Raw genomic sequence first — 26,205 nt, forward strand, 5'->3', positions numbered from 1 at the left:
ATTTTAAACTCTCGATCGTGCGATTATAATGAATAAAAGAATCGACTCCCTGTTCGCGGTCCTTCATGTCCCTCGCAGCTATTCCGACGCCGCAATCCTCTTCGTAGCTTTCAGAAATACGTATGGGGCGTGCATAATTCGCGTCTCGAACAACTCGAGCGTTTTCACGCGACGACGAGTGTCGTCCGGATATAATCCGGAGTCCAATTAGCGATAATTACGGCGTGAATTGGGAATTCTAATGATAGGCACCCTCCCGTTCGTTCGTTCGCACTCACCGTGATTTTTGCAGACGGCGTAATTCGCGGTGCAAATTAAATCCCCGCTCATAACGCCGACGATTCGTTCGTCCGCGCGCGAACTGCCGGATTTTTAGTTCAACATCCCTTTTCTCGGTCTCGCGTCCGTCACTTCTTAAAACTTTCTCCGGCCGCGGTCGCGTAAAGCGGGCAATTCCGCCCGCGTTTCGGTCTGCAGTTGCAGTTTATTAAAGTCCGAGCTGATATTTCGCTTACGTGCGATTTTCGCACGGCGCCATTCCGCGCTCGACCCCGGCGTTCGCGTCGCATCGGCGGCTGGAAACGACGAATTAACGTATAAATTGGTTAATAATTCGGCGCATTGGTTTACAATCTATATTGCGTCGACATTAGCATTAAACCTGCTAACAATGACTATTTTGTTCGGTACTATGAATAATTCCCTCCCCCCGATTCGCGTATACGTGGTGACATTAAGCGCGTTGCCATTAATATTTCATATTGCGTTTGACGTCGCTGTTTTTCCGCGACCTTCTTTCCGAAGTTGTCCAAAGTTTTCTTTTCTCGTGTAATTGGATTTTCCTAAGCTACAGGCGAGCTACCGGCGATTATAGTGTCATTAATTTTTTAGACGTTTATGTACCTCGATAAGCAACAGTCGCTCCCAGTTGCAGTGTTTAACAAAGGCGGACGTTTTTATTTATCGCGTATTATTTTCGCGATATTAAAGTGATATCTCGGTTAAATAATATCGGCCCCTTCGGCGAAGCCTCGCTCCACGAAATGACTCGGCAATAGCCGTTACTCTGAATAAAACATGCCGTTTAAACTAATTCAGGAAATTACACCAGCGTGTGCGACTCGACACAGTCGTGGAAACTATCGCCATTCGGACCGTGTTGCAAGCGCACTTGGGAATACCCGGACGCGCTATCGCGTAGCTTAATAATTTACTTATTAATTATTAATCTCAATTCGCGCACGACGCGTACGGGGCAATCGCGATAATTGTATTGCATCTCGCGCGCGCATTGGTTTCGGTAAATTATTGAAATTATTTTCTTCTACGTTTCGCGCAGGATCTAGTCGGGTCGCGTCGGTTTCTCTCTATCTTTACGTATCGACGCGTTATCTTTCAGCATCGTCATTCTTATAACGATCGATTGAAATTAATGTCAAAATTTCAAAGCGGTCGCTATAATTTTCGTCTGATAATTGAAATAAATTTAAAAGGGATAATTGTGAAAAATAAAAATTAATTATTTTACGTTTGTGTATAAAATAAAAAAGAAAGAAAAGGGAAACAAAATAGATTGAGGAAAGGGGCAAAATAATACGTCAATGATAATGCGGGAGCAGACGTGAATTGACGTTAGCATCTTGATGAACGAGGTCATTTGTAGACACGAGCATTACAGCCGATCGATGGACGACGCAAGGATGCACAGGGGCAGTTTGCAGGCAGTGATTTAAAGGTCTACGGAGCGATGATGCCTTAAGATTACTTACTTGCCGGAACATAATTTCCCGGCTCCCGGCTGCGTCTTCATGCCGTAATTTACGGAAACTTGCCGGCAACACGTTAAGAATGTCACTTCCCTCGCTCCGGCATGCACGCGAGGAACTTTATCTTATTCGGAATAAAACAACCACGATTTCCGAAGTTCTTCTACCTTACTTTTAGCGAAAGATTAATTCCCGTTAAATTTTTTTTTTTATTTTTTATTATTACTTTTCTTTCAAACATTTTATTTCTATATCGTTAAAATTTTATATATGTTTTATTTCGAAATTTTTCCGCATCGTTTTTCGAGTTCTGTATAGATTTATTTCTATTGTCAATTATTTCCCCTCGCCACTAGATTTTCTCCGTAGAATCTCGTGTTACGCGGGGGTTGAAAATGAAATATTATACGCCTGAAGCAAAACTCCTTTTTTCGATTAGGCAAACTTAATACGTTTCGACTCTAACATTCCGGACCATTCCGCTATGTATCGGGTTGCACGATTTGCAATTATGCATTCATCGCGGTACCATGCGTTATTCAATGCGATATTGAATATCGCGTTACCAAACAAAACATTGCGGAATATCGGGATTTCCTCGAGTAATTGGAAGGCTTGTTACCGAAACTATTACCGCGATCGCATTATAATTACACCCTCTGTGCTCAGTGCGGCGTAGCAGGTTTATCATAATTTCGTATACGCCGTAAATAGGAAACCTGTTAATTGAATCTGACCGTTATTAACTTGCGTCGTCATTAACTTTGCGATGCCTTAATTATCCTCGCAACCTACTGCTCGGCGAAGAATCTTATCAAGATTATTATCTTCTAATATTTTTTTTTTCAGCTACGTAATTTCTTAACGTGACATTTACATCCGTATATATTTTTGATCTTACGGAATTTGGGATTTGCGATCTTGTTATACAATCGTCACGTGAATAAAATATTAATTATAGGCCATCTTTATTGTACGTCTAAGCTAATGATTCATCTGAGACGGTGAAGATATCGAAGGGAGAACACGGGTCGAATGTACGGTTCGAGTTCGGGAAGGAGGCGGGGATCATCGGCGAGAGAACGACATATCGAACTTTTGGCAACTTGTAACTATCGACCGGCTAAAGCTTGGATAGCGTCCAGCTTCGACAACCAAGGGATACGGAAGACCCTTGATGAGGTCCCCGAGAGTCGACTTCACTCTTTCCCCTCTGATCGTCTCTTCCATATCGAACCTGTCACCGGTTGCACGAACTCGGCAACCATTCGCGTCTATCATAGTTTCTTGTTGGCGGCCACATCGGGTATGATGACCCCGAAGTGTGCGGAAACTTTTCATTCGCTTAGAGCCCCGAAAGTAGCGCCGGAGTTCGATAACCTTGTTATTTCTCGTTCCTTCTTCCGATATGTTGTGAAAATTTTATGACAGTTTGCTCTCGTAATGTCGATGAGCGCTTTCGCAAATTAATCTGTCGATAATCGAACCTTCTCCCTCGCGAAGGAAGCCGACCGGCAAGAGACAAACGGTATAATGCCGGTTTTAATAAATAAATTCCGGACGGAACTGTTTAGTTAATGAATAGAATTATTAACATTTTCTGCTGCGATCAATACGCGAAATAATTAATTAATTTGATGCTCTTGCTAAATACTCATTTAATCAATTTTCTGTTGCAGGATGTTGCTTTGTAACCTTTTACACCAGGAAAGCGGCTTTAGCGGCGCAGAACGCTCTTCATAACGTCAAGACCTTCAGCGGGGTAAGTAAATAATAATAAAGAAAAATAGTAAAAAAAAAAAAAAGGGAAAAAAAAAAAGAGTCAGGTATACGCGTCTTCCGCTCAAGATATTCGATACGAAAATTTAACAACGATAAATTATCTAACGCAACAATATTATAATAAATAAAAAAATAGTTTACTGTAAATTAAAAATTATTAAATTAATAAACAAGTCGAACCGTTTCGACTTTATGCAATAAATCAATTGCAACGAACGTTTATGATAAAGAACTATAAAATTACTTTGTAACGTGAGTGAATATAAATTACAAAACGTAATTACGATATCATGCTGTTCGCGTTTCGAGCGTGCGCGATGGCCGAGCGGGATTATCTTTTAAATCGAGCGCAAGTTTAGTCACCTCTCGACACAAATCACGGCTGTTGTTATCCATGTACGAGCATCGCTGTCGATAGAAATGTTTAGATAGCTCCGACGTACGCCGAGTACTGAATCAATTGCTAGGTGCATCCGCTTAGCCGAATAATGAACGTTTACGCAGATAATTATCCGAGTGCCGATGATTGACCGAATAATGAATATTAATACGGTTGATCGTTCGAATAAATTATTCAAATCAACATGAGCGGCTCGATGAATCTTTGAGTAATCATCGATACAAACGAGCGGCTCGTCGCAATATAGCGTCTATTTGTACTACTTGAAATCGCGCCTCCCGGCGCTTTTCTTAATTGCCGAATTAAATCTCACGGGTTCCTATCAAAAGTTAAAATCCGTAAAATTTAAATAAGACCGAGATGTTTGTTCGCGCTATCAGCTTCGGAACGGGCGCGCCGGTGCTCAACGAAGTCGGGAATTAAAAGTGCGATCTCATACGAATCTGTGTACCGAAGAGAGCCGCAGTGTCTTATACGAACGAGAAAAAATTTCGAGCGATCTTAGTCGCCGGCACGGATTGATTTAACCGTGGCGAAGGATTAGGGAAAATTTCAAACGACGCTTTTTCCACGCTCCCCGGTTCCCTCCTTTCGAATATATCCGAAGGCCGAGGGCGCTCCATTATGAGGCTCGCGATTCTCTTTTCGATTCGAGATAACGCCCGCCCCCCTTCCCTGTTCCCGCGCCGCTTGGAAAAATATTCCGTCGGGAAAAGCGGCTTTTCTTTTCTTCAGCCTCTCGGCGTGCCGTCGATTACAGGCGACCGGCGGGCCGAAGATATCGTTGGAAGTAAGCCCGCACGATAATTACAGTTTCCCCGGAAACTTTCAATGCAATTACGAGACGTCATTATGAGCATTTAACCGAGCAGGCATGGCAATTCCGCCTGCCCTATTCCTCTCTTCCCGCCCCCTTCCCTCCCCCCGCTTTTCAGCCTGTAACTCTCATACACGCGTGCTCATGCTTGAATTTACGAGAATAATTATTATCGATTGAAAGAGCGAAAGGGCACGCGCTGAATGTGTGACGATCCCTGCAAAGCTGCGCTCGGATCGTTAATATAAATGCTCGATATGTTAAATGCGGGATAATCTTCTCTTTTTACGTTAAGAGGTTTTCCGCGAATTCAACAACACGCGGCGGTCGCTTCTTTAATTATATGTATATTTATGTAAATTGCATAGTCCTTTGAGTCTCGCTAATTTATTTATTTACGTCTATCTTGAGAATATTATATTTGCTGCAATACTTTTATAGTATAACGCTAATATATTAGAAAGATTTTGATTAATGAATTGTTTTATTAATTATGACTGATAAGTCGCAGTATAGAAATTAAAATTTTTGTGGGGCCGACAAAGCGAATCCAAACTTCCAAATTCTTCGCATTTATTAAATTCACTTCTCTCACGCAGCAGTAAAAAAAAATTTACAAATTTGCGACAAATATCTTGCAAAATTATTCAGAAAAAAAAATAAAAAGTTTCATTGATCCATCGAGCGAAGCGAAACAACGAGCTTTTCTTACGCATCGCGCGGCGGCAGCATCATCTTGGCATCGCCTCAGACACCTTTTCTTCTGCATAGATGACTGATCCGTACGGACATTTAGCTTTAGTGGACTCGCACGTTCGAGCTCGATTGCGAATATATAGTATAGCTTACGCGAGTAAAGTGCAATAAATAAATGGGAAGAATTAAAATTAAATTAATTTTACTTATTAATTTTTTTAATAGAAAGAATAATTTTTTTATTAGCCGACAGCGCTCCTCTAATTTACTCGATGCTTAGTACATCAAACAATCCCTACCTCATTTTACTCACGAGAGTAAAAAAAGAAAAGAAGAAGAAAAAAAAAACAGCGACAGAATCCACTCGATTCTCCTCGCTTCCGGAGAGGGTCGCGTGCCGTGAAAGAGGCCGAAACTGAGATTCTTGTGCCGGCTATTAATTAAGGGAATTAAATAGCCGGAAGTCGAGCAGTTACTTTCGGAGAAAGAGTGTGCGACGGGCAGTGCTCAATCAGGAATAGAGTGATAGAAAAGAAATCTGGAGTGAGAAGTTTCTCTATGACATCAAGAGAAAGAGAGAAAAAAAAAGGGGGGGAGGAGAGACAAGACAGTGAAACGCTCTTGAACGACGTACAAAAAGAAGGAAAGCACGAGAAGAGAGAGAAAGAGAGAGAACAAGGGAAGCAAAGAGGAAATGGAAGAGGAGGGGGCTCGTGTAAGAAGCGAGAGAAAGACGAAAGGTGAATTGCAGAACGACATTTTCGCAATGAAAAGGGTTGACTGAGTATAAGTGGGAAGCTGAAAGGAGCAAGAGTCGAAAGAGGCGGCGGAAAACGAGGAGGACGCTCAGGGGATTGCAAACTCCGAAGGGGGGGGGAGGAAAGGGGCCGTGAGACGAGGGGGTGGCGTGCGCAAGAGGGTGGATAGGGGAGGGCGAATAGAGAACGGCTTGTGCATTTGAAGGAGTTTAGCTTTTCTCGTATCAGATTTCGTTTCCACGAGTGGCGTCGAGTTGAGAGGTCTATGTTGGCTCGGAGAAATGACTTGAGAGCCCGAAACCCTTCCCACCTCCCTCTGCCCCCCCCTTTCTCTTTCTCCTCTCTCACCGCCGGTTCCTTTAGTCACCCTTTCGCAATTTTCCCGCTCTTCCAAGTACGCCAATGTGTTCCGACGCTGTCCTTATCCGATGCCCAGCGGCTGATTTACCTCGCGCGGGTATCAACGCGGGTAGGGCCGTGCACCGTTTCCACGCACGCATTGCACGCACGCACGCGACTCGCGCAGATCGATTTCTAGCATCGCGATAGTTCGCGCGGACGGTTTACAGTTTCAATTGAAATTATCTGCCTATCGCGCGGCCGCTCGGAATCGCGTTTTAATATCGGACGGTTTTCGAATATCGTGTCGTGATTCCAGGAGGGTATGTTTTGTTGTAGTTGTAAAAATCGCGGTCTATTTTCCCTCCGTGTAGAATTCATTTTGTGTGCGCTTTCAAAATTCGTTTAAAAAAACGTTGCGCGCTATTTTTCCGTTGACAGTGAAAGTTCTCCTCGCGCGTGTAAATCAACGTCGCGGCGAGGGGGTGAAAGGGGCGAGAAGGGAGGGAGAAAAAAAAAAGGGGTGTTCGCGTCTATAATTGAAATAGCGGAGTATCCCATGGCGATTTTGCGGCAAGGAAGGGAAGAGGAGGGCCGCGTCTGGCTCGCAGCCGCGAAATTGGCGGAAAACCGTGGCGAATTTACAAGCATGCATACCGGGCTCGCAACAATGCGTAATATTATTAAAGCGTGGCGAGACGAGAGATATTGGAGCGTTAGTAGGCAAGATACGAATGAAAAATGAAAACCATTATACGGCGAACGCTTTGACTCGATCGATGAATACGCAGAAATGACGAACAAAAAGTTCTCTTTGCGACCGATTACTTCGACCATTTCTTTTTTTTTTTTTTTTTTTTTAACACCTCAATTTACGGTCAAAAATAAAAATATCCGTTCTTTGCTAATTTCTATAAATATTAAATATGAACTTTTGCCGCCTGTAAAACTTCTTGAATAAAAAATTCGGCTGGCAGAAGCCATCGGGATCAAGATGGAAAATGAAAAAGGCACATTCAGATCGGCGGCGGAAACGAAAGTGGCCTTCCTTACTCGACGCCGTCCAGTCTCGTATCCACGGAGTGGCTTTAAAATATTCAAGATAACCCTGAAGTCGGTCGGCCGGACATTAACGATCAATATCGATGGAATGTCTACTGAATGTCTACTGAAATTCGAAATACATCCGGACAACGGCGGAGGCTTTGAGAGCGCCTCGGCGTCGGCGGTGGGACAAAGACGTGGGCGAGAGAGAAATTCGATAAACCGCTATGACACACTCGATAATTCACGTTAATAATACAGTCCGCCCTGCGCGCGATCGCACACATATGCAGATGTATACGCGATGCGTGCACAGCTGTATTGTCGCGATAACGCGATGAGTCACGCCGTGACACTTTCCGTGAAATAACGATAATCGATGCAGCCTTCGGCGGCGAGTAATCGCGGTGACTTCGCTTATTTCGCCACATTTTCGGCGTTACGATCTTCGAATATCGATATCGCGCCTGGCGCGCGCTGTATATTATTCCGCGGCAACGAGAAATCAAATTGGATTGCGATCTTACATATTAATCCATTAAATCGGGCAACGGGTAGCGAACAGGGGGGAAAAAAAAAGAAAGACATAATCGAATCACCTCTTTTTCCCATTTATCTCCGGACAATTTTTATCGTGGCTTTGCTTCACCGCGCGCAATTAAAGGCGCTTACGAAATGAATTTATTATTTATTATTATACACGTGAAACGGATTCTAAGAAATAAAGCAGCGATCAATTATTAATTCGCGAGTACCACGTGCGTGCAATTGTAAAAGCAAAGTTTTAACATTTTTCCATTTGGTAACACAATAATTAAAACGGATATAATTTTACAGTTAATTTGTCTGTCCAGTTTTGTAATAAAATTAGTATTATAAAATTTCACATGTAATTTATTATCATGTGAGGTTATGAGATAAATTTTAATAAATAATGCATTATATCGGCGATCAAACTCGCACAATCGCAATGATCATAATAAAACAGACATATATAATTTATTCTTCACGTATTCATCATAATTATCGTCAGAAATTTCTGTGAAAATAATCTTTAAGTATTGTTTCGCGAAAATAACTTTTTTTTTCAATTCAATCTACAGTTGCAAATCAAATTATACTACGGGTAAAATACGTTGTTTACATAAAAACCGGGCACCGCATTTCTCCGAGTTACAAGCGCCAAGCTTCGAGCAGCGAAAAATATATTCTGCATTATTAACGAATATTAAACGCAAATTATCATCGAATTTCAGTTAATAAACAGCGGCAATTTAATCGCCAGTTTTTGATTTATTGACACACGGATTTCATCGGATATGCGATTTAATGAAGCGCGAGCTACCGGGCTATTAAATCGGACGTTTACTGTATGCAATCAATATATTTCAATTGAAATAATATGACTTTGTGGTCGCGGTAGGTACAAGCGGGACGGACTTAGGTATTGGCGGATGCCCAGCAGGTGGCCAAAAATAAATCACCGATGTTCGTAAAGTGACATGAACACGAACTGTGTTTCCTCTGTCTTTCTTTTTCTTTCTCTCTTTTTTTTTATCTCTATTCAATGTGTTAAAGATGAAGGAGAAGAGCAAGCGAGACGATAATGCGCGAACGAAAGAAGGCTTGACCCATATTTCTGTCTTAAATAACACTAATGGTTTCAGTCAGTCGGTTTCTCAATCATCGTACTCGTCATGCATTTCTATGCCAAGAAATCGATTTCTATTATCGGCTGACATTTGCTATATTCACCGGTAAAACGCACATAAACGAAAGCGTGAATACTTCATTCTACTTTCCCACGAAACTTTGAATCTGACTGAAGCAACGCTTTGTATTTAAAAATAAATGTTAAAAAAAAAAAACATTGTAATAAACTGTAGGTTTCTATTAAAGAGTTTGAATTGCAATTGTCCACTAGTGCGAAATTCGCGATTGAAAGAAAATTCGATAATCCAAAAGCGTAAATTTGTTAAAAATAAAAAATCATGATATTCACCGCCACGTACAACATTGTACGAATTTAATTAACAAAAAAAAAAAAAAAAAAAAATTTACACAAATTTAGAAAATACAATGACTCTTGCCATTCGATAATTCGCAAACAGGAGCTTGAACCGAAAAAAAAAAACCTTATAAGCATCGAAACTATAAGTGCGTAAATACGAAAAGGTAATAAACTAAATAATTAACTCCTCCGCCTCTACTTTTTATGTCTCTCGCGTTGTTTATGTCGCGCCTTAGAGAATTATGACGGGCCGAGCGTGTATAATTCGTCGCCAATTAAACGGTCTCGCTCGGGCTTCTCCAATTTCTTTCTCTTTCGCGCGCTAGTCTTTCCGTGACGCCGAATGCGATTGTTGGCTCAGAAAAACGGAGTCATCGACCGTCGGGTGTGGGCGCGAAGAACCGGAAGCGCTTCCACTTCGCGAATGTCGTAATCGCATAACGACATCGTATGATTCTCCGAGGCGCTAACGAACACCCTCTGTACTCCGACCCTCGAGCCGCCATTACCCTGTACACGGTGCAGTAACAAAAAATAATGGACGTCATTATCGGTCCGAGATAATGGTCGCGGATGAAGAGGAGGTGCGGGGGCGACGTTCGACGGATGGATGTGGGGAAAAAAGGAAAATGCCGATCAGCGAAAACGTCCACGCCCCGGCGACAATCGCGCTCTTCCCGGGATCGTTTCGATTTTTTGCCGGACTGCATTCGAACAGAAATTCTCGCTCGACGTCGAATTAAAAAGAGAAAAAGGGAGCAGTCGTGATAAGATATTAAATATTATTGTATATAGACCACGTACATGAAAGAAATAAAGGGAGGAGAGATAAAAAAGAAAACGAGAAAAATACGAACTTGAGAAGAAAAATTATTTGCTCGTTAAAGATATTTTATTAGGTCGATAGGTGTAGAAATGCAGAAAAGAAACGTGCTTTAATTTCTTGAAGCATTGTCAGCGTTTAACAGCTGAATGCAACGTAGCGACCCGTTTTTTTTTTTTTTCAATAACAATTTTTATTCCGTCGAATAACTCGCGTTGCGCCTAACGGCAGAAGAAATTGCACATTTAAGAGTTGATTGTCAATATTCGTAGTGGAAGCCGGCAACGAGTTGCCCGGCGTTCTAGCGGGATTGCAAAGCGGCGACGATAGCGTGAACTTTCGCGAGTCGGTCGGCGCGCGGTCTAATGAGTGTGAGAAAAAGAAAAAAAAAAAAGGAATAAATAAATAAATAAAGCGCGGAAGGCAACGGCGAAAGAAGAAACGCGGAAGAATTCGATTTGCGTCGCGGCGGGCTCGATTATCGTCACGAAAACGTCGCGCGTGCGGCCGCGGGCTAAATTGCGTCCCATTTCTCAGCAACTTTTTCAATTTGTCGCGGCTCCGGCAACTAATTACCGGCCAAAATGACTTTTACCTCGCCGCGGACGGCGGGCCCTAGCTATCCACGGCGACAGCAACGACGACGACGACGACGACGACCACAGTGGCCGACGCCGGTCGCGGCCGACCGATTTTTTAAATGCGCGACCGCCGTGACGCGACCACGTGCGACTGGCACGTTTGATGCGAAACCAATGAGACGGGACGGGAGGCGTAGAGAGGAGAGCTGCGAAGCGACAGTTTGATTACGTCTACTCGGACTTGGACCGCGAGCGAATCGAGCGCGAGATTTTCACCGGACGCGGTGATAACGCTCGCAGGTGCCGCGTCCGTTATCACTCGTTAAACGCGTGGCACTGACGGCGCTTGCTTTTTGGAGATTAACGTTTCGCAGTATCGATCTGTGCGAAACTGGCGCCCGTGAGGAAGCTTGTTGATTGCTCGTTACATTGCGTCCCCGTGAATCGAAAAGAGACGCGGGCGGAACTGGAAATACTTCCCTCCCCCAAAAGTCGAAACGTGAACGCGTTCGGTCGCGCGAGATAATTCTGAATAAGTTGTTGATAATTATTCTCATGAAATAGGGTCCCGCCCGCATACTGTCACGCTTTGCGTAAATTTATGGTATAGCGGTAGCATTTTTGTGAAAGTCCGAAAACGCTTCAATAATTCGGGAAATAGCGATTCGTGTGCATTAATTTCGAGCTTTTCGATATCGATATCGCGTGTTGACGTTTTTATCCGTCCGGTTTGTCTATATCGCTATTGATAAATCGTAAGAGGCAAGAGTTCCGTTCCATTTCCTCGGGATGATTTTTCATCGTGAAAGATTTGTTGTGCGGGGCACGAGATGAACGTCCGTTCTGTCGCGTCGCGTCTATGCCGCGCTGGACCGCGAGATTTCCTCGAACAAATAGAAAGGAGAGAACTGGCACTCCCGCTAGGCTTTACGTCGTGTAATCTTGGGCTGAGTGACACGAAGACAGCAAGTACCGGATAAATTTGCCGGAAAGAAATTGGAAAAAAAGAAGAGAACCGTGAAAGAGAAAGAGAAAGGATAGGTGCACACGTGTCTCTGCGTATGAGAATGAACTGGAAACGCGGATAAACCTGGAGCACTTTAAGGAAAAGAAATTGGAGGGAGATATATGTCCCTTCGTAAATCTCTGTTAAATTTGATCTCTTAAAATTACGAAAAGTGTATTAAAACATAAATGCAAAATAAATGTTTAACAAAAATGCTATTCGTACGAGATTTATTTGATAAATGACGGCGGTCCTTTAAAAATTGATTTGACTTCGAAAACATTTTTTAATCCATAAATTATAATGTTGCGAAAATCTCATTCTGCTTTCTATTTTTTTTTTTTTCTGTTATCGCAATTGATATTAAAATTTAGTATGCAGTTCTTTTTTTTTTTTCGCGCTGGAATCGAAATTGTAATCCATAGCCGAAGTCCAAGTCCAATTCAATTATGAGATGCAACAATTATTTGGGCCAATTATAGGAATAATCCGGTATGATTATTGAATATTGAAGTATCGAGCGCTTGAAACAAATAGCATTAGTAATTTATGACAACGTAGCGATGTATAACTGCTCTGCAACAATAGCCGATAATTTTATTTCGTCATCCGTTCGCTGACGAATGGAGAGCACTTCGCCGACAATTATTATTTTTCCACCGGGCTTTTATTTTCTACTGAAACGGTGGTAACCGGCGCACCGCTTTCTTTGTTAGAATTGAATGTAATTTCATAAAAGACACCGTGTTCCTCCTCGCCGATCGATCTCTTAGTTCGCAACTAGGTCAGCAACTTCTCTATAGCGCCCTCGTATCGTGCACGTGTAGCAATACATTTAGAAACACACGTTAATTTAATTATGTATCCGCGGTAAAACAAATAATTACCACGATTGACCTCGTACCGATAATTTGCAATTCGCTTACGCGACGAAAAATTACGAGGCATGTAAAAAGCAATTCTAGAATTTGCTCTTCGCTACGAATTTTCATCAATTTCGCCAGCGCACATTCGTGCACGTGTACGTACACAAACTCCAGTTGCGCAAAATCGGTGACTTAATTATAGAGTTGTTCAATATTAAAATGGAAGAACGCTGTCGGAATTTCAAATATTTAAAATACAGTAAAATATTTACTTGACTTTTAATTAATTTCAGTATCAGAGCGCCGGTAGGAAATTCAAACTTATTTATCGAAACAATTAAAATTCAGACTCGGAAGAACGTCGGCAAATTGATCCCCGCCTCCGCGGCCGCGGCATATAATATTCCTCCGCGGGGATTTTCGTTTTCGAGTACAGCGGCGCTCATTAATGAAACGTTGATCGACGAAGTTAATCGCAGCCGGGCCGCGATCTCGCGACCGGGTCTCACGAAAATCTCTAATGACCGCGAGATCCGCGTAATCCGCCGGCAAATCGGGGGCCGCCCGGCAGCTCCGCGATGACAAATGAAACGCTTAAGTCGGATGCAAATGGAAATACACGGGGGATGAAATCGCGTCAGGCGGAGGATTACTTCCGCGCGACGCTCGGGAGCGGCGGCGCGCCGCAGGGGAGGGCGCGATTCCCGCAAAAATCTGATTCCGAAACAATTAGTCATAACGGCGATCCCGCGAATAACCGATTTGCTCTCGCGACGGACGCGCGCAATCGCGACCGCTTGCTCGTGTGCGCGTTTCCGCGGCGCTCCCCGTGTGTGGGTGACCTCAATCCAATCTTCGGGGGGATATTATAACGTGGGCGTATTATCCCAAGTCGTCGAACGTTCCCGACCGCGAGGACCGATCCGAGGGAAGGACGCGAAATAAAGAAGTAGCGTACGCCCGCGAGACGAATCTTCGCGAGCCGCGGCGTTCCTTTCTTCATCTTTCAGACAGGAAACTTTCAATTTCCGGTGTGCTTCTGGTACGTTTCGAGTACGCGCGATACAATAACGTTGGTTTATTGGCCCTTCTCCCGAGCCGATCAAACTCTTTTTTTTTTGTTTTGTTATTTTTTTTTTTTACTGAAAATCGCTCGATCTCTCCTAACTTTTTGATCTCGACACGCGAATGCAAAATATCCTGTTTGTTTTGCATATATCCGCAGTTTTCTTTATCGTGTTAAATTTACGGTGTATTTTTTTTTTCTCTGCGTGGTGTGATTTTTGATTAAGTATCAACAGACAATTAGACCGCTGTATGTAAAAGAGTCGGACGGGAATATAAATTTCTTCGCAATAATAAATTTAATAATACGTTACGTTAAGCTATTATTTGTAATTATACGCGTTCGATATTTTCGGCAATTTTTTTTTTTTATTCCGTTTGTGAATCTATCGCTTTACGAATCGCTTGAAACTCTGAAGACAGGAAGGCAGCGGCGCGTCGTACATGCCGCTGTAAAGATATTTCGTGGACAGTGAAAAAGCGCACGTTTAGAAGATCGGGATGGCGAAAGAAAGGCGCGAGGGGTTGATCCACCGGAATGGGACACCAGAGGGATGACCCGATGCGCCCGGGGACATACAGGCGGAGGGCGTGTTGCCAACTGCAGTTTCGCAGCGGCGTTCTTCAAATCGATTCCCATTTCCCTGAGAAATGCGGCACGCTGACGGAAATGCCCGCCCATGCCGGATAGAATCGCGGAATGGAAATTGATAGCGCGAGCGCGAAACGAGCCGGCGCTACGGCTCTTACGAAAGTCATCGTGCAAGTAATCAATTGCAATTGTATTCCTCGCAGGCGAAAGATTGCGAGCCGTGAATTTCTCGAAATTTCAGCGCAAGAATCACGAGAATGAAGTGACGTACAGAGGGCGGAGTACACGCGATGCCGGTGGTACCACACGTTATACGCCGCACGTCGAGAAAACGAGAGAAAAAGAGGCGGAAATAAAGTATTATTGATAAGTTGAGAAAGACAGTTGGAGACGTGAAAAAGAGAGAGAGAAAGAGACAGAGAGAAAGTGGAGAATTGAATATGCAAATAAATAACCAAACGCGATATTAAATTTATTTGAAATATGTTTCTTTTTTTTTTTTAATTTTTTTTTCACATTTCTCTTTAAATAAATCGACCTCGTTGTTCGTCCATTATTCGTTCATTTTTAATTTATTTTTAACACGCAGCGTATTTAAATTCGTTGATTCGGCTGGTCTAACGAGAACGTCGTAGCAATACGCGCGTATACTATATCCACTCGCGTGTGCGCGTGTCGAAGGGAAAGCGCGGTGCGTTTTGTTTAAACGGTTCATGCCGGTACGCGTTCCTTCACGCCGGACAGCCGTGTCTGAATCGCCGACGAAAACCGGCCGATCCTACAATGCCGGAGTAAATCTGTGGCAAGTAAACAGACGTCAGTCACGCATAAACGATTACGCGTCGTTCGCAACGAGCGCACACCCGCGCGTATCAATCACCGGCCCCGGTTTACCGAATGCCTGCCCGCCAAGTAATTTAATCACTTTTAGTGCCCGCCGGTATTCCGGAAAATTTAGGTAATCGATCGCCACGCGCCCCAATCACGTCCGATATTAAATTATATAATTCATAACCGTAATCGCGCGAGAGGATTAGCGTCCGCAGTCGAAAGCTCACGGATAACCCGCCGATCTCTAACTCTTTGTTCCGTTTAGTTTCTGCGCAGCGAAAAGGTATCAATTTTTTTTTTTAATACTTTTAATAATGTCAATTTTGCATAACGCAATCCACTGCTGTATAGAAATGAATGTTTAATCCTGTTATATCGCGAATATATAGAAAACGGTTTACTTTTGAAAACAGCGATCGATGATTTCAAGTAAAATAATTATTCGCCCCTTACATGGGCGCGGAGTAATTATCGTAATAAATGTACGAGTTGTCAAAGGGTTTCCGCGACAGAGCTGGGAACGGGAAATCCGGAAAATCCGCCGCATCGAATTCGATCGCACGCGTAATTCGTTGGGCGTTAAATTACGGCTCGTAACTATACTCCGCGTTTTCTATGAAAAGTGGAGACCATAATTTTTTTATTTCCCTCGCGGAAGACATAAAGTTTTTTATTATACCTACAATTTTCTGGAACACTTCCCTTCGACCGGCTACGGGCACCAAGATTTACGCGACGTAACGTCAAACTAGAGCTTTGTTCAAAAATTTGTCAGTGGGAATCGTGCCATCGATTCTGTCGATGGATACTTCGCGTAAAGATTAAATGAATAAAATTAAATGAACTAATATAAGATTATTATAATATTCTTAAAAAAATTCTTATAAAAATTCCGACATATTAAAACGCTGTTTGCTTCGCAACAACGTGTGTTGGAATAAAAAAATGAATTCTGCAACAAGAAAAGACACCGTACGAACTTTAATCGATAGTTCACGGTGTAGCTTTGTCACATCGTGGTTTATTTGCGAGATACATATAAGTGGGATTTGTATTTCATTTTGCAAAGTCCGAAGTAAACGGATTTATATTCAAATACATCGTTTCCTTCTCCCCATCTCCCTCTCTCTCCTTCACGCTCTCGTTCACCGCGGGTTCAATTTCCGTTCATTCGGTATGAGAGAAACGAGTTAGGTTGAAGAACCGAATAAATACCGAATCGATCTGTCGAATTTATAAACCGCTCGGCAAAATGAGTGCGCTCGCTAATTTTTCACGTGAGGACTACGTCAGAACCGTCCCTTGCCTACCCTCGCGCTGGCTTTCCGCTTTCCGGGTTGACGAACTCCGCGAAAAGCCGGTGACGCGCGCGGGGCGGAAATGAAGACGAGATCGCGGCGCGCGATAAGTCGCGAGAACTCTCAAAAACCCGCGGTCACGCTGAAAGGGGGAGCGCCTCGCCCGAAAGAAAGCCGCGCGGCGGAAATTGAATGACGACGCGTCATTTACAACTCCGCGCCGGAAACCCGCGGCGCGCGTCCAGGTCTCCGGTTGTGATAACCGTGACGCCGCGTTGCGATAAAAATTTATGCATTCCCCGCGACCGGCGATAAAACGGATGGCGGCACACCAAATGCGATAACGCATCGTTTCTATCGCACCTATCTGTATACCTGATCGCTCGCAAACAGACGTAAATTAGACGAACCCGCGCGGCCCGCGTGAGAAACATTTTCGTGGCATTTTTATAATTAGGTGCATTAATGAAATAGGAAGTGGGAAGCACGTCTGCGTCAAGGAATATCATAATATTGACTGTTTAACAAACAGTTAAATATCGCTCCTTTTATGCAAATGCACATACGTATTTGTTAATTAATGTTGTTGACCAGCTAGCAATTAAATTTTAATCTTCGTGCTTACAGCCTAGTTGACGGTGATATTTAACCAGACAGCTTGATTGATTATTCAGCGGATATTTAAATAACTGTTTATGAATAAAGTCTGGCGAAATGTTTAAATAAATTTGTTCTACAAATGTATACGTTTGTGCTTGCAGATGACCGTGTTGCGTTGCGATTTATCGTGCATTTCGACTGAAAATCGTTTTTGTTATTTGTCACGGCGGCGGCAAAATTTATTTCGCGCTATGTATAACGCGACGCGGCGGGAAAAGGGTTAAAAGATCACTTTTTTTTTTTTTTTTTTGTGAAATGCCCGGAATTGATCGTCTATAATCCATATTGATGTTTATCTGCGTTTCTTCGTCGGATTACATTACCACAAACAACCATTATTCATAAATTTGATAGACATGTTTGCTTCTATCGTAGCCTCTAACAACATTTCGAGGTTTTTTATTTTTTTTACTTTTTTATTTTTCTTTCTTTTTATTTTAGATTGCCACGCCATCAGCCTGGCTGCTTTTTACGGTTATTTTAGTAAAATAGTTTTAGGAATAGTGACAATTTCATTTCCACTAAACAGAAAATCAAATATTTAAGACTTTCTTATGCGTCTGATATATATAAAACGGAATAACGTTAATGAGAAACTGATGGTCTTTATTTGCGAATATCCGCTTGCGTTTATCTCTTTTCTGTTTGTTGATAACATTGACGATTTTCTGATAGCGTTTGGAGTAAAGCACATTGATCTCCGTCATGAATAAGAAATGTCTACTCTTTTTAAATAGCAGCGTATATACCGTTTGCAATAAGGTATTTTCCCTGCGAGAGAGTTCGCAAGACGATTGATTTGATAATTAATTATCGTTATTATTAAGCGTCTTAGCTACCTAATTGTGATGGTAATTCGACTAATTTTGTAACAATATCTGTCCCGCAAAATAAAATAAGAACGTAGGTTTACAGCGGAATCGGGCGGAGTGCGGTTAAAGATAAACGACATTGATGAAACCGGCCTTGAGAGGCAGAATTACCAAGCGCGGCCATAAATTCGATGAGCATGTTTGCCCCCGTCGCGCAAAATCGACCAGAAATTGATCCTTTCTCACTCCTGGCTGCCGGCGCGCCCGTATTTCATGTTTCCCTTCATTGAGAACATCGGTTTCGCCGTGTCGCGGCGCCCACACCCTTTGTCGGTTCGCGCGGGTGCACGTGGCGGCCGCATTTTTTTCTCCCCGCTGCGTCGCGTCGTCGCTGAAATCCATGTAGATTTTTCACAAGGCTCTCTCCGCCGTGCGCGCTCGCCATCGGGGTGAAGGGGAGGGAAAAAAAGCACCCCGTCGGCCAGCCACTCTGTCCCCCCGCCGTTCTCCCCCGTTCCCCTCTAACCGTATCTTTTTTTTTTTTTTTTATTCTGTCGACGCTGCCCGACGTGGCGGTACGTGAAACGAATTTATAACCGACGATACGACGGCCGAGCCCTTGAGTCGAATACGTCGATTTTAATACCCGCTACCTACGCGCATCCCCCGATCGACCTCCCCCTCCGCCTATGCGCCCTTGTCACTTTCGGGGCAACCCCTCGAATGTCAAAGCGCGCCCTGGCCGATCGGCTTTTACCGCGTGGATATTGAATTTATACCGCACAGCCGAGAGATCTGGTGGGAAATATGCGGGCGGAGATGAACAAAAGCGAATTTTTCTTGATCGCGAGGCACCATCGCCGTTGCCGATAGTGTTCAAAATTGACAACTTTGTATTTCGCGGCCGTACCACGCGGGGGATTTCTCGCAGGGTTAGACGGCGAAGTGCAGAGGTATAAACGCGCGGAGCTATAAATGTTTCTTTGTGTCTTCGTGACGCTGGCACGATTGCGCAAAAGGCAACAAAACGCGTATTCGCAAAACGTCAGGCAAATAAAATATTTCCTGATAGGATTGAACTTTCTAAAAATATGCAGTGAATATGCATGGCTTTTCACAGAAAATTGTAAATGAAAACGAAATATTGTATATGTATATTCTTTTGAACTTTTGGCTGCAATATTATTTGCAAGTTCTCTCGACCACCATATCGTATATACAATTAGAACATAAAAATTTATTTATTTTTTTTTTTTTAATTTTCTCGCAAAAATAAAAATTTTCTAAATAAAAAGAAATGATTTGTTGCGTTTTGCAAAACCTTTGCAGCAATAAATACAGTTTATTATTGTACGCTATTGAAATAAAAATTGACTGTTACGTAGGAAATATAAATTGACACTGTATAAATATGAAATATATAAAACCACACATGCCACATCGCGCATTTTAGATACAATAAAATATTCTTGCGGAGTAGCAATTTTTATGAAAGCAGATGAACAATTTTAGAATTTGAATATAACGCAAAAATTTAAAAACCAAATTAAATAATGAAAAAGAGATCTGTGTAATGAAGAAAATTAAAATTTTTTTAGTTTAAAAAGTTATGTCTCTAATTATTTAGTTTTATTCTTGTTTAGAATTATGAAAGTTATTTTATATTTTTGCATTTTTTTTTCTTTTTTTTGCGTTTCAACGACAGATTAATTTTTATCTCCGAGTGCTTCGTTTACAATAGCGTAACGTTTTTTATTAAATTTAATTAAAAGTGCGAAATTATAAAAGTATATCGAAAAAAAATATATCAATTAACTAGAAGTATTTGTAAATATGTCGAGTCTAGTAATTTTCTTCTTTTTAACGACTATTTTTATCCACAAAATTTTACATTCTGTACATTTCATATCCAACTACTCCAAATATTTCGGCAAACAAATACGGCGCAAATATCACGAAAAACATTCACGTTTCGATACGAGCGAACAAATCCTCAAAATTAAAAGTCGCCGAGAATCAGAAGTCGCGTAAAAAAATAACAAGTACTAAAAAATAAGTACTGTATCTTTTATTTTTTTTTTTAATCTCGTCGACGATCGAAGAGTACCCGAGTTAGAGCTTGGTGTTCGAGATGACGGTAGAATTTGCACGACGCAGAACGAGCTCGTGGTGACGGAAGGAAAGAATGAGACTGGGTAGGTCGGGCGCGAAGACGCGCGGTTCTTTTTAAAGCGTGACGACGCGGAAAAAGGTAGGACGGCCGCGGGGTTTAAAATCCAGCCGTCACGGCATCCCTCGTCCTCACACGGGGATTATAAAAATTACCCTCCGCCCGCCGTACAATGGGGTCGGGATTAAAAGTCACGAGGCCGAAGTCGCGAGCGTGTCGTGACGCGGCGGCGACGGAGACGCCTCGCCGAGAAAGCGGAAACTGCTACTTTCGTAGTCCGGACGCGGCCGTGCGAAGAAGGATAAAGGAGCTTCGGTACCCCGGAAATGAGCGAGACACGAGAATACGTAAGCGGAGGTGTAACTTTAAATCGAGCCTTCTCTCCCTTCGCTCTGCTTACGGAGGCCACGCGGGTCAACTTCCGGCAATGGAATGCGAAAAACGAGAATGATACCGAAAGCGTTTGTCCCTCCCCAAAGCGCAGGCGGCGGCGATTTATTTATTAATCTTGACCGCTGCGAAGTTTAACGCGTCACATTGGAATGTATATTGCCAAATATTATATATTGGATATTTTAATTTTAATGATTCTATAAATCACATTTAAAGAAAGATAATTCTTAAATATTATTTTAAAAATTACTAATTATTGACGTGGTTGGATAAAAATTTAGCGAGATGAAGGTAAATGGTCGGGTCTTCGACTTATGACGTGGAAAAAGAATTTTCGCGAAAGAAAACTTGCATTTCCTAAATGAGGATAAACGCCGTAGTGAAATTCACGAGTGTTACTCCAGCTCGTGCCGGCTCCTTCTTTTACGCGAGAACCGTTGAACTTCATTTCTTGGAAAGAGTCTAGATTAAAAATCGAGAGCAGCGGTCCGTCAGAAGATTGCACGTTCGAAAGGTCGGAAAGCCGATTACGCTTCATTTGTTCCAGATATTTTATTATTCTGAAAATATCAGCGCGTTTCGGCGAACACTTTAGACCCGCGGGATCTCATTTAATTTCTTCGCCGGATATCGCGGTATATCGTTTCACCCTGGGAAAAAAAAGAGCCCGTCTCGGATCGCTAATTTTATTCACATCGTATAAGCGAAGCTAGGATCCGTTAATTTAAATAAATAAATTTTAATTTTTTATTAATTATTCCTAAATTAATAAGAATTACTTTCGTATCAAAATTTTTACATATTCCGCAGATTGGCGCGAGTATCGTTTAGCTTATACGTGGTTGTGAGAGCCGACCATTTTTCCTTTTACGCGCTTCCGAATTTCTCGCCAACGCGTTTGTGCTGCTGCTCGGGGACTCGTGCCTCTCGAATTACGACGCCTCGATAAAAATCCCGTCAAGAGGACCGAGTTTATCCTCTCCCGTCGGCCCAGGCCATCCGTCGACTTTGAGCGGAATTGCTATGCACGAAATTACCGAATCGGCCACGATATAAAGGTACGATGCGGGAGGCACTAAACCCGAACGCGCCACGCGCTTAGCATAGATATGAATTTCAAGCTGGCTCGCGCGTTGCGATACGAGAAATTCTTTCGCGTTCGGAATATCGTTGGGGGGAAGGAGGGGGAGAGATTCGCAAATAGAATATTCCGAACTCACTCGCAACAAGATATCGCGGGCCTCCCGTACGGGATACGTCTTATCTTCGGACAGAATTTTTCTTCCACGCTGTACTTCTCGCGATATCAAAAACCATTCTCTCGATTCTCGTAATTCATCCGGCAACCTCAGACTTTTCTCAACTTACGTATCGATCGCTAAATTTTATTCATTATACCTCCAGCGCTAATCATTTACGAACGATAAGCCCGGCGAATTCGTGCAGCTAAAATAACAATGCATCCGCGAAGATAATTCCCAGACGACAGTTATTGGTTTTCGGTACGGACATTTCGTTCGTTGATTTAAGAGGCCGACCAGCAAGGTATTTCACCAAGCGTAATCGAGTCATTATTTATGCCCGCTATTTATAAGCGTGTAAAATACTTCTAATAGGTTTGATCGTTTAATTTATATCGACGGACACGTAGTGGACTAACGAAAAAATTTATTATGACAATTTCTTAGACGAACCGTACGCATTTCTCGCCTAATTATTATTTTGCCGTCTTAAGTAACGGTATTTTATTTTATTTTTTTTCTTAAATTAATTATATTTCAACGTCATGTTTTTCTTTCTTTTTTTTTTAATTAAACAATGTACTTAAATTAATATTGTTATTACGCAATGTTATATTCTGCTATGTCTCATATTAGTGAAGGTATACCAGCTTACTATTGGTCTATATAGCGAATCCGGCGCCTCCAGATTGCATCATCGTTGTGGTATATGGGTCGTTAGTCGATGCGCATAATCTTCGATCGCAATCGTGGCTGGCGAGCCGATTATACCTGACTTGGCGTATCGATCCCGCCGGTCGATACGGATATCGAATTCGAATCTTGAGATGATCCTTGCCGGCACAGACGGCCGCGAGATAGAACCGGAGGCACAATTGCGAGCAACCCAGTTTCGGGAATGAATGGCAAATGAGCGGAGTTCTCGGCGAACACGCCTCGCGAGGGAAGTCTTAACCCTTTCACTTCGAAAAACGATCGTGACTACCCGACGGATCATATCAAATGCAGGGAGTTGTGAAAACGATTGTTTGCAGAGAAGCCGTCTATAAACGATCGCGATTGTCGTTGAAAGCGCATATATAATTTTGTAAAAGGATAAAAATATGGGTAGTAAAAGCAAGAATTGATAGATGATTTATTAATGGCAATTAATTCATTCTTTTTTTTTTAAATAAATTAATACGTGTTATTTTCAAAAAAACAATCGCGAACGTCGACTTTTTAGAAATACTAGAAGAAACCATACGCGCGCTATTTTCTAAGAGACCCCAATTACGAACCACAAAAAAAAATTATATGACTTATCAATCTGCTCAACTATAATCAATTAACGATGACGCGCTGACGAAGTATACTTCTTTCGTTTCTCGCAACGCCGTGAGTCATTCATTACGACTGGCGGTGCATCGAGGATCTCTCGAACGTTTCCCATCGAGCTTTCTCATCGCCGTCGCAACTTAGCGACGGCGTTAAATTTAACGAGCCCAATAATTAAATTAAAAATAAGGAGTGCGAAAGCAGCTCGGACCGTAATTCCCCGTTCATCGTCCCCGTTGAAGTATAAATTGTTCGATCGATATAATTCGAGTATCGTAAAAACTTACGGCTTATTTCTCCGGTGTGTAATAACCCCCATAATAAATGGAAATGTTCGACTGCCATTTCCTTCTAAAGGGAGATTCTATCGCGTCGTACCTATAAATGATATCTCTATTTTTCTCTCGTAACCCCTATCTCTCTCTCTCTCTCCCTCCCTTTCTTTTTCCGCCGCCATATAGTTATTTTATTATGGCTCAATAATGCATCATCTCGGCTGGAAAGAGCTTAACTTTATGACATAGCCATTGCATTTTTATTCACCGAGAATAATCACCCCAGTAATTTTTTACGAGCTTGCATAAGACAGCTAGTGACGGCAATACGATATTGCGTTAAAAAAGTTTTATTTTATATATAAAAAAAAAAAGAAAAAGATGCATCTACACTGCGATATGATATAGTAATTAAATACCGTCGGTAAGCATTTTGCGAATAATGAACACGACGTTTGTACAAGTATTATAAACGAAACGGTTGGAGTCTATCGATTATTGTGCTAATTGTAAACTGTTGCGTCTGTATATATGTATAAAAAAAAAAAAAGATAATTTAATTGACCGTACTTTTTATTCAGAATACTCAACGATATTGAAATAATCTGTGAAAACATTTTAAACGTATTAAAAAAAAAAAGAAAAAAAAAACTTGACAGCCTGTGCACGTGTTCGGTTACGATAACACTCACAGGCGCTTGGAAATTGTTTACAGTCCGTGTGCCCGGTTTCAATTGCATAATTGCTAAAACATTCACCCGCAATGAATTTCATCCCGTAGGAAACCCCGCGCAATTAATGTAAACGACGTCGGTCGATTTTATCGCTACGTGCGATGGTTAATCGCGCTACTGTACATCGACGCTTCTCAATTCTTATCTGATTATAAATATCTCGCGTGTATTTGTCGCGGACCACGTGGCCGGTCGTCGATTCATTGCACAGAAAATCTCATTGCACTGGTTCGTACGAGTGGACTGAAATCATTTCCATATTCACACGAGCGATTGGTCATACGATGAATCTACTTCTCTAAACTCGATTTCCATATTCACTTATAAATATCGTTTATGGGGGAAAAAAATATTTAAAAAAATAAAAATAAAAACTTGATCCATTTTATCGTTATAATAAACAGTCTTCTATCGCGATGTGCACCGTTATAAAAGTTTGCGTTAAAATTTTAGTAATTGCTTTTTTTGATGCTCCGATATATTCTCTGATTTTGTTAGTTTTATGAATTAGTAGTAAAATTTTGTTTGCATTGATATTCATTATATATGTATATATATTTATTTCGAGTAATCGTATTTAAAGAATCGATAAACATATTGAGAAATGTAAATTAGGCATAACGGGGAGAAGAAGCACACGTTTCGTTGGCGCAGATAGGTGTTTGGCGCCAGCGATATGGCGCTCCGCGAAAACGCTCCGGCGATTTCCGGCGTTCGATTTTCGGTCCCGCGTGCGAAATAGGAAAGAATCCTTAGAATAAGACCGGGTGAATTGCGCTCGCGCTCGTTCCCGTGTAAGTACAACGACAGCGAAACCGCAAACCACGGGAAACGGCTTCCCCATCGTTGCATTTTTCAAAAAGCCCGAAACGAATTTCGCACCCGAGGCCCGCGCGCTTTCACGTCGACGATATCGACAGTCTCGTTAATAATAAATGCCACTTTTATTACACACGCTCCACAGCTCTCTAAATGCGAAAACGCAAATTATATCGTTCGTCTTTTTTGTTTTTCAGATGCGCCATCCGATCCAAATGAAGCCGGCCGACAGCGAGAACCGGAACGGTGAGTGAAAATTTAAACCATTTTTATTCGGGGAACAAAGAGGGGTTGAAAGAGCGTTAAAAAAAAAGAAAAAATTACAATTCTAATATCGCGACGCGTACGCGATATATTTTAAGTGAATTAAATATCGAATTAATTTTTAAACAAACCGCGGAAAATTAAAAGCGCTCCGTATCGGTTATATTATTCTCCACATTCTCCACAAAGTAATCCGATTCGTATTTTATTAAAAGCGAATCGAATACGGGAGAGCCACCCGCCCAAATCCTAATGCCGAGTCTTTTCCGAACGTCGAGTGTAACAATAAGATTTTCGAGGGTCTTATTTAACGATCGCTCGATCGCTTCGCAATTTTGGCACGATTAAAGACGGAATTCCGAGGGGCGGCCGATCGTGAAGGTAAAGTTAACTCTCTTCGCTCGGCGGAGAATGCAGCTCAAAGCGCGTTCATTAGATGCTAATTAATTGGTTGAATTGAGGGGCTTGTCGAGATTGCGTAGTCAAAGAAGACATAAGCGAGCTGCGAAGCACCGAGTGGTAGGACGAGGGTGAGGCAGGTCGAGGGGAATTGCGGCGTAGGAGAGTGGAATGGAGAGAAACGAACAAATTTTGCCGGCAACAATACGGCTACCAAGACCGAAAAGGTTCGCTTACACGCCGATCCTTACACAGCACGTTTCTCTCTTCTTTATCTTCCTGATCCTTTTAAATTCTCGACTTCCATCAGCGAATTTATACTTGGGCGATGTTATATTGTTCGCAAAATACCGCGATAAATATCGCGATAAAACGCAGACGTAACGAAAGTGCCAGATATTATTCCGGATGTTGCGTAAATACTGTATAAATAGTCCATTCGGACA

General features: G+C 42.2%; 1 protein-coding gene across 20 annotated transcripts in view; it reads left to right on the forward strand.

Moving 5' to 3' along the window:
• The window catches only part of LOC139110408 (CUGBP Elav-like family member 2), a 396,946-nt gene that overhangs the window by 316,216 nt on the left and 54,525 nt on the right, over positions 1-26,205 (forward strand). For all 20 annotated transcript variants that reach the window (XM_070670188.1, XM_070670186.1, XM_070670182.1 and 17 more), the window contains 2 exons: positions 3,446-3,528; positions 25,294-25,342. In XM_070670188.1, coding sequence (XP_070526289.1) covers positions 3,446-3,528; positions 25,294-25,342 — 132 coding nt within the window. The remainder of the gene's footprint in view (positions 1-3,445; positions 3,529-25,293; positions 25,343-26,205) is intronic.

Source organism: Cardiocondyla obscurior, linkage group LG20, assembly GCF_019399895.1.
Source record: "Cardiocondyla obscurior isolate alpha-2009 linkage group LG20, Cobs3.1, whole genome shotgun sequence".
NCBI lineage: Eukaryota > Metazoa > Arthropoda > Insecta > Hymenoptera > Formicidae > Cardiocondyla > Cardiocondyla obscurior.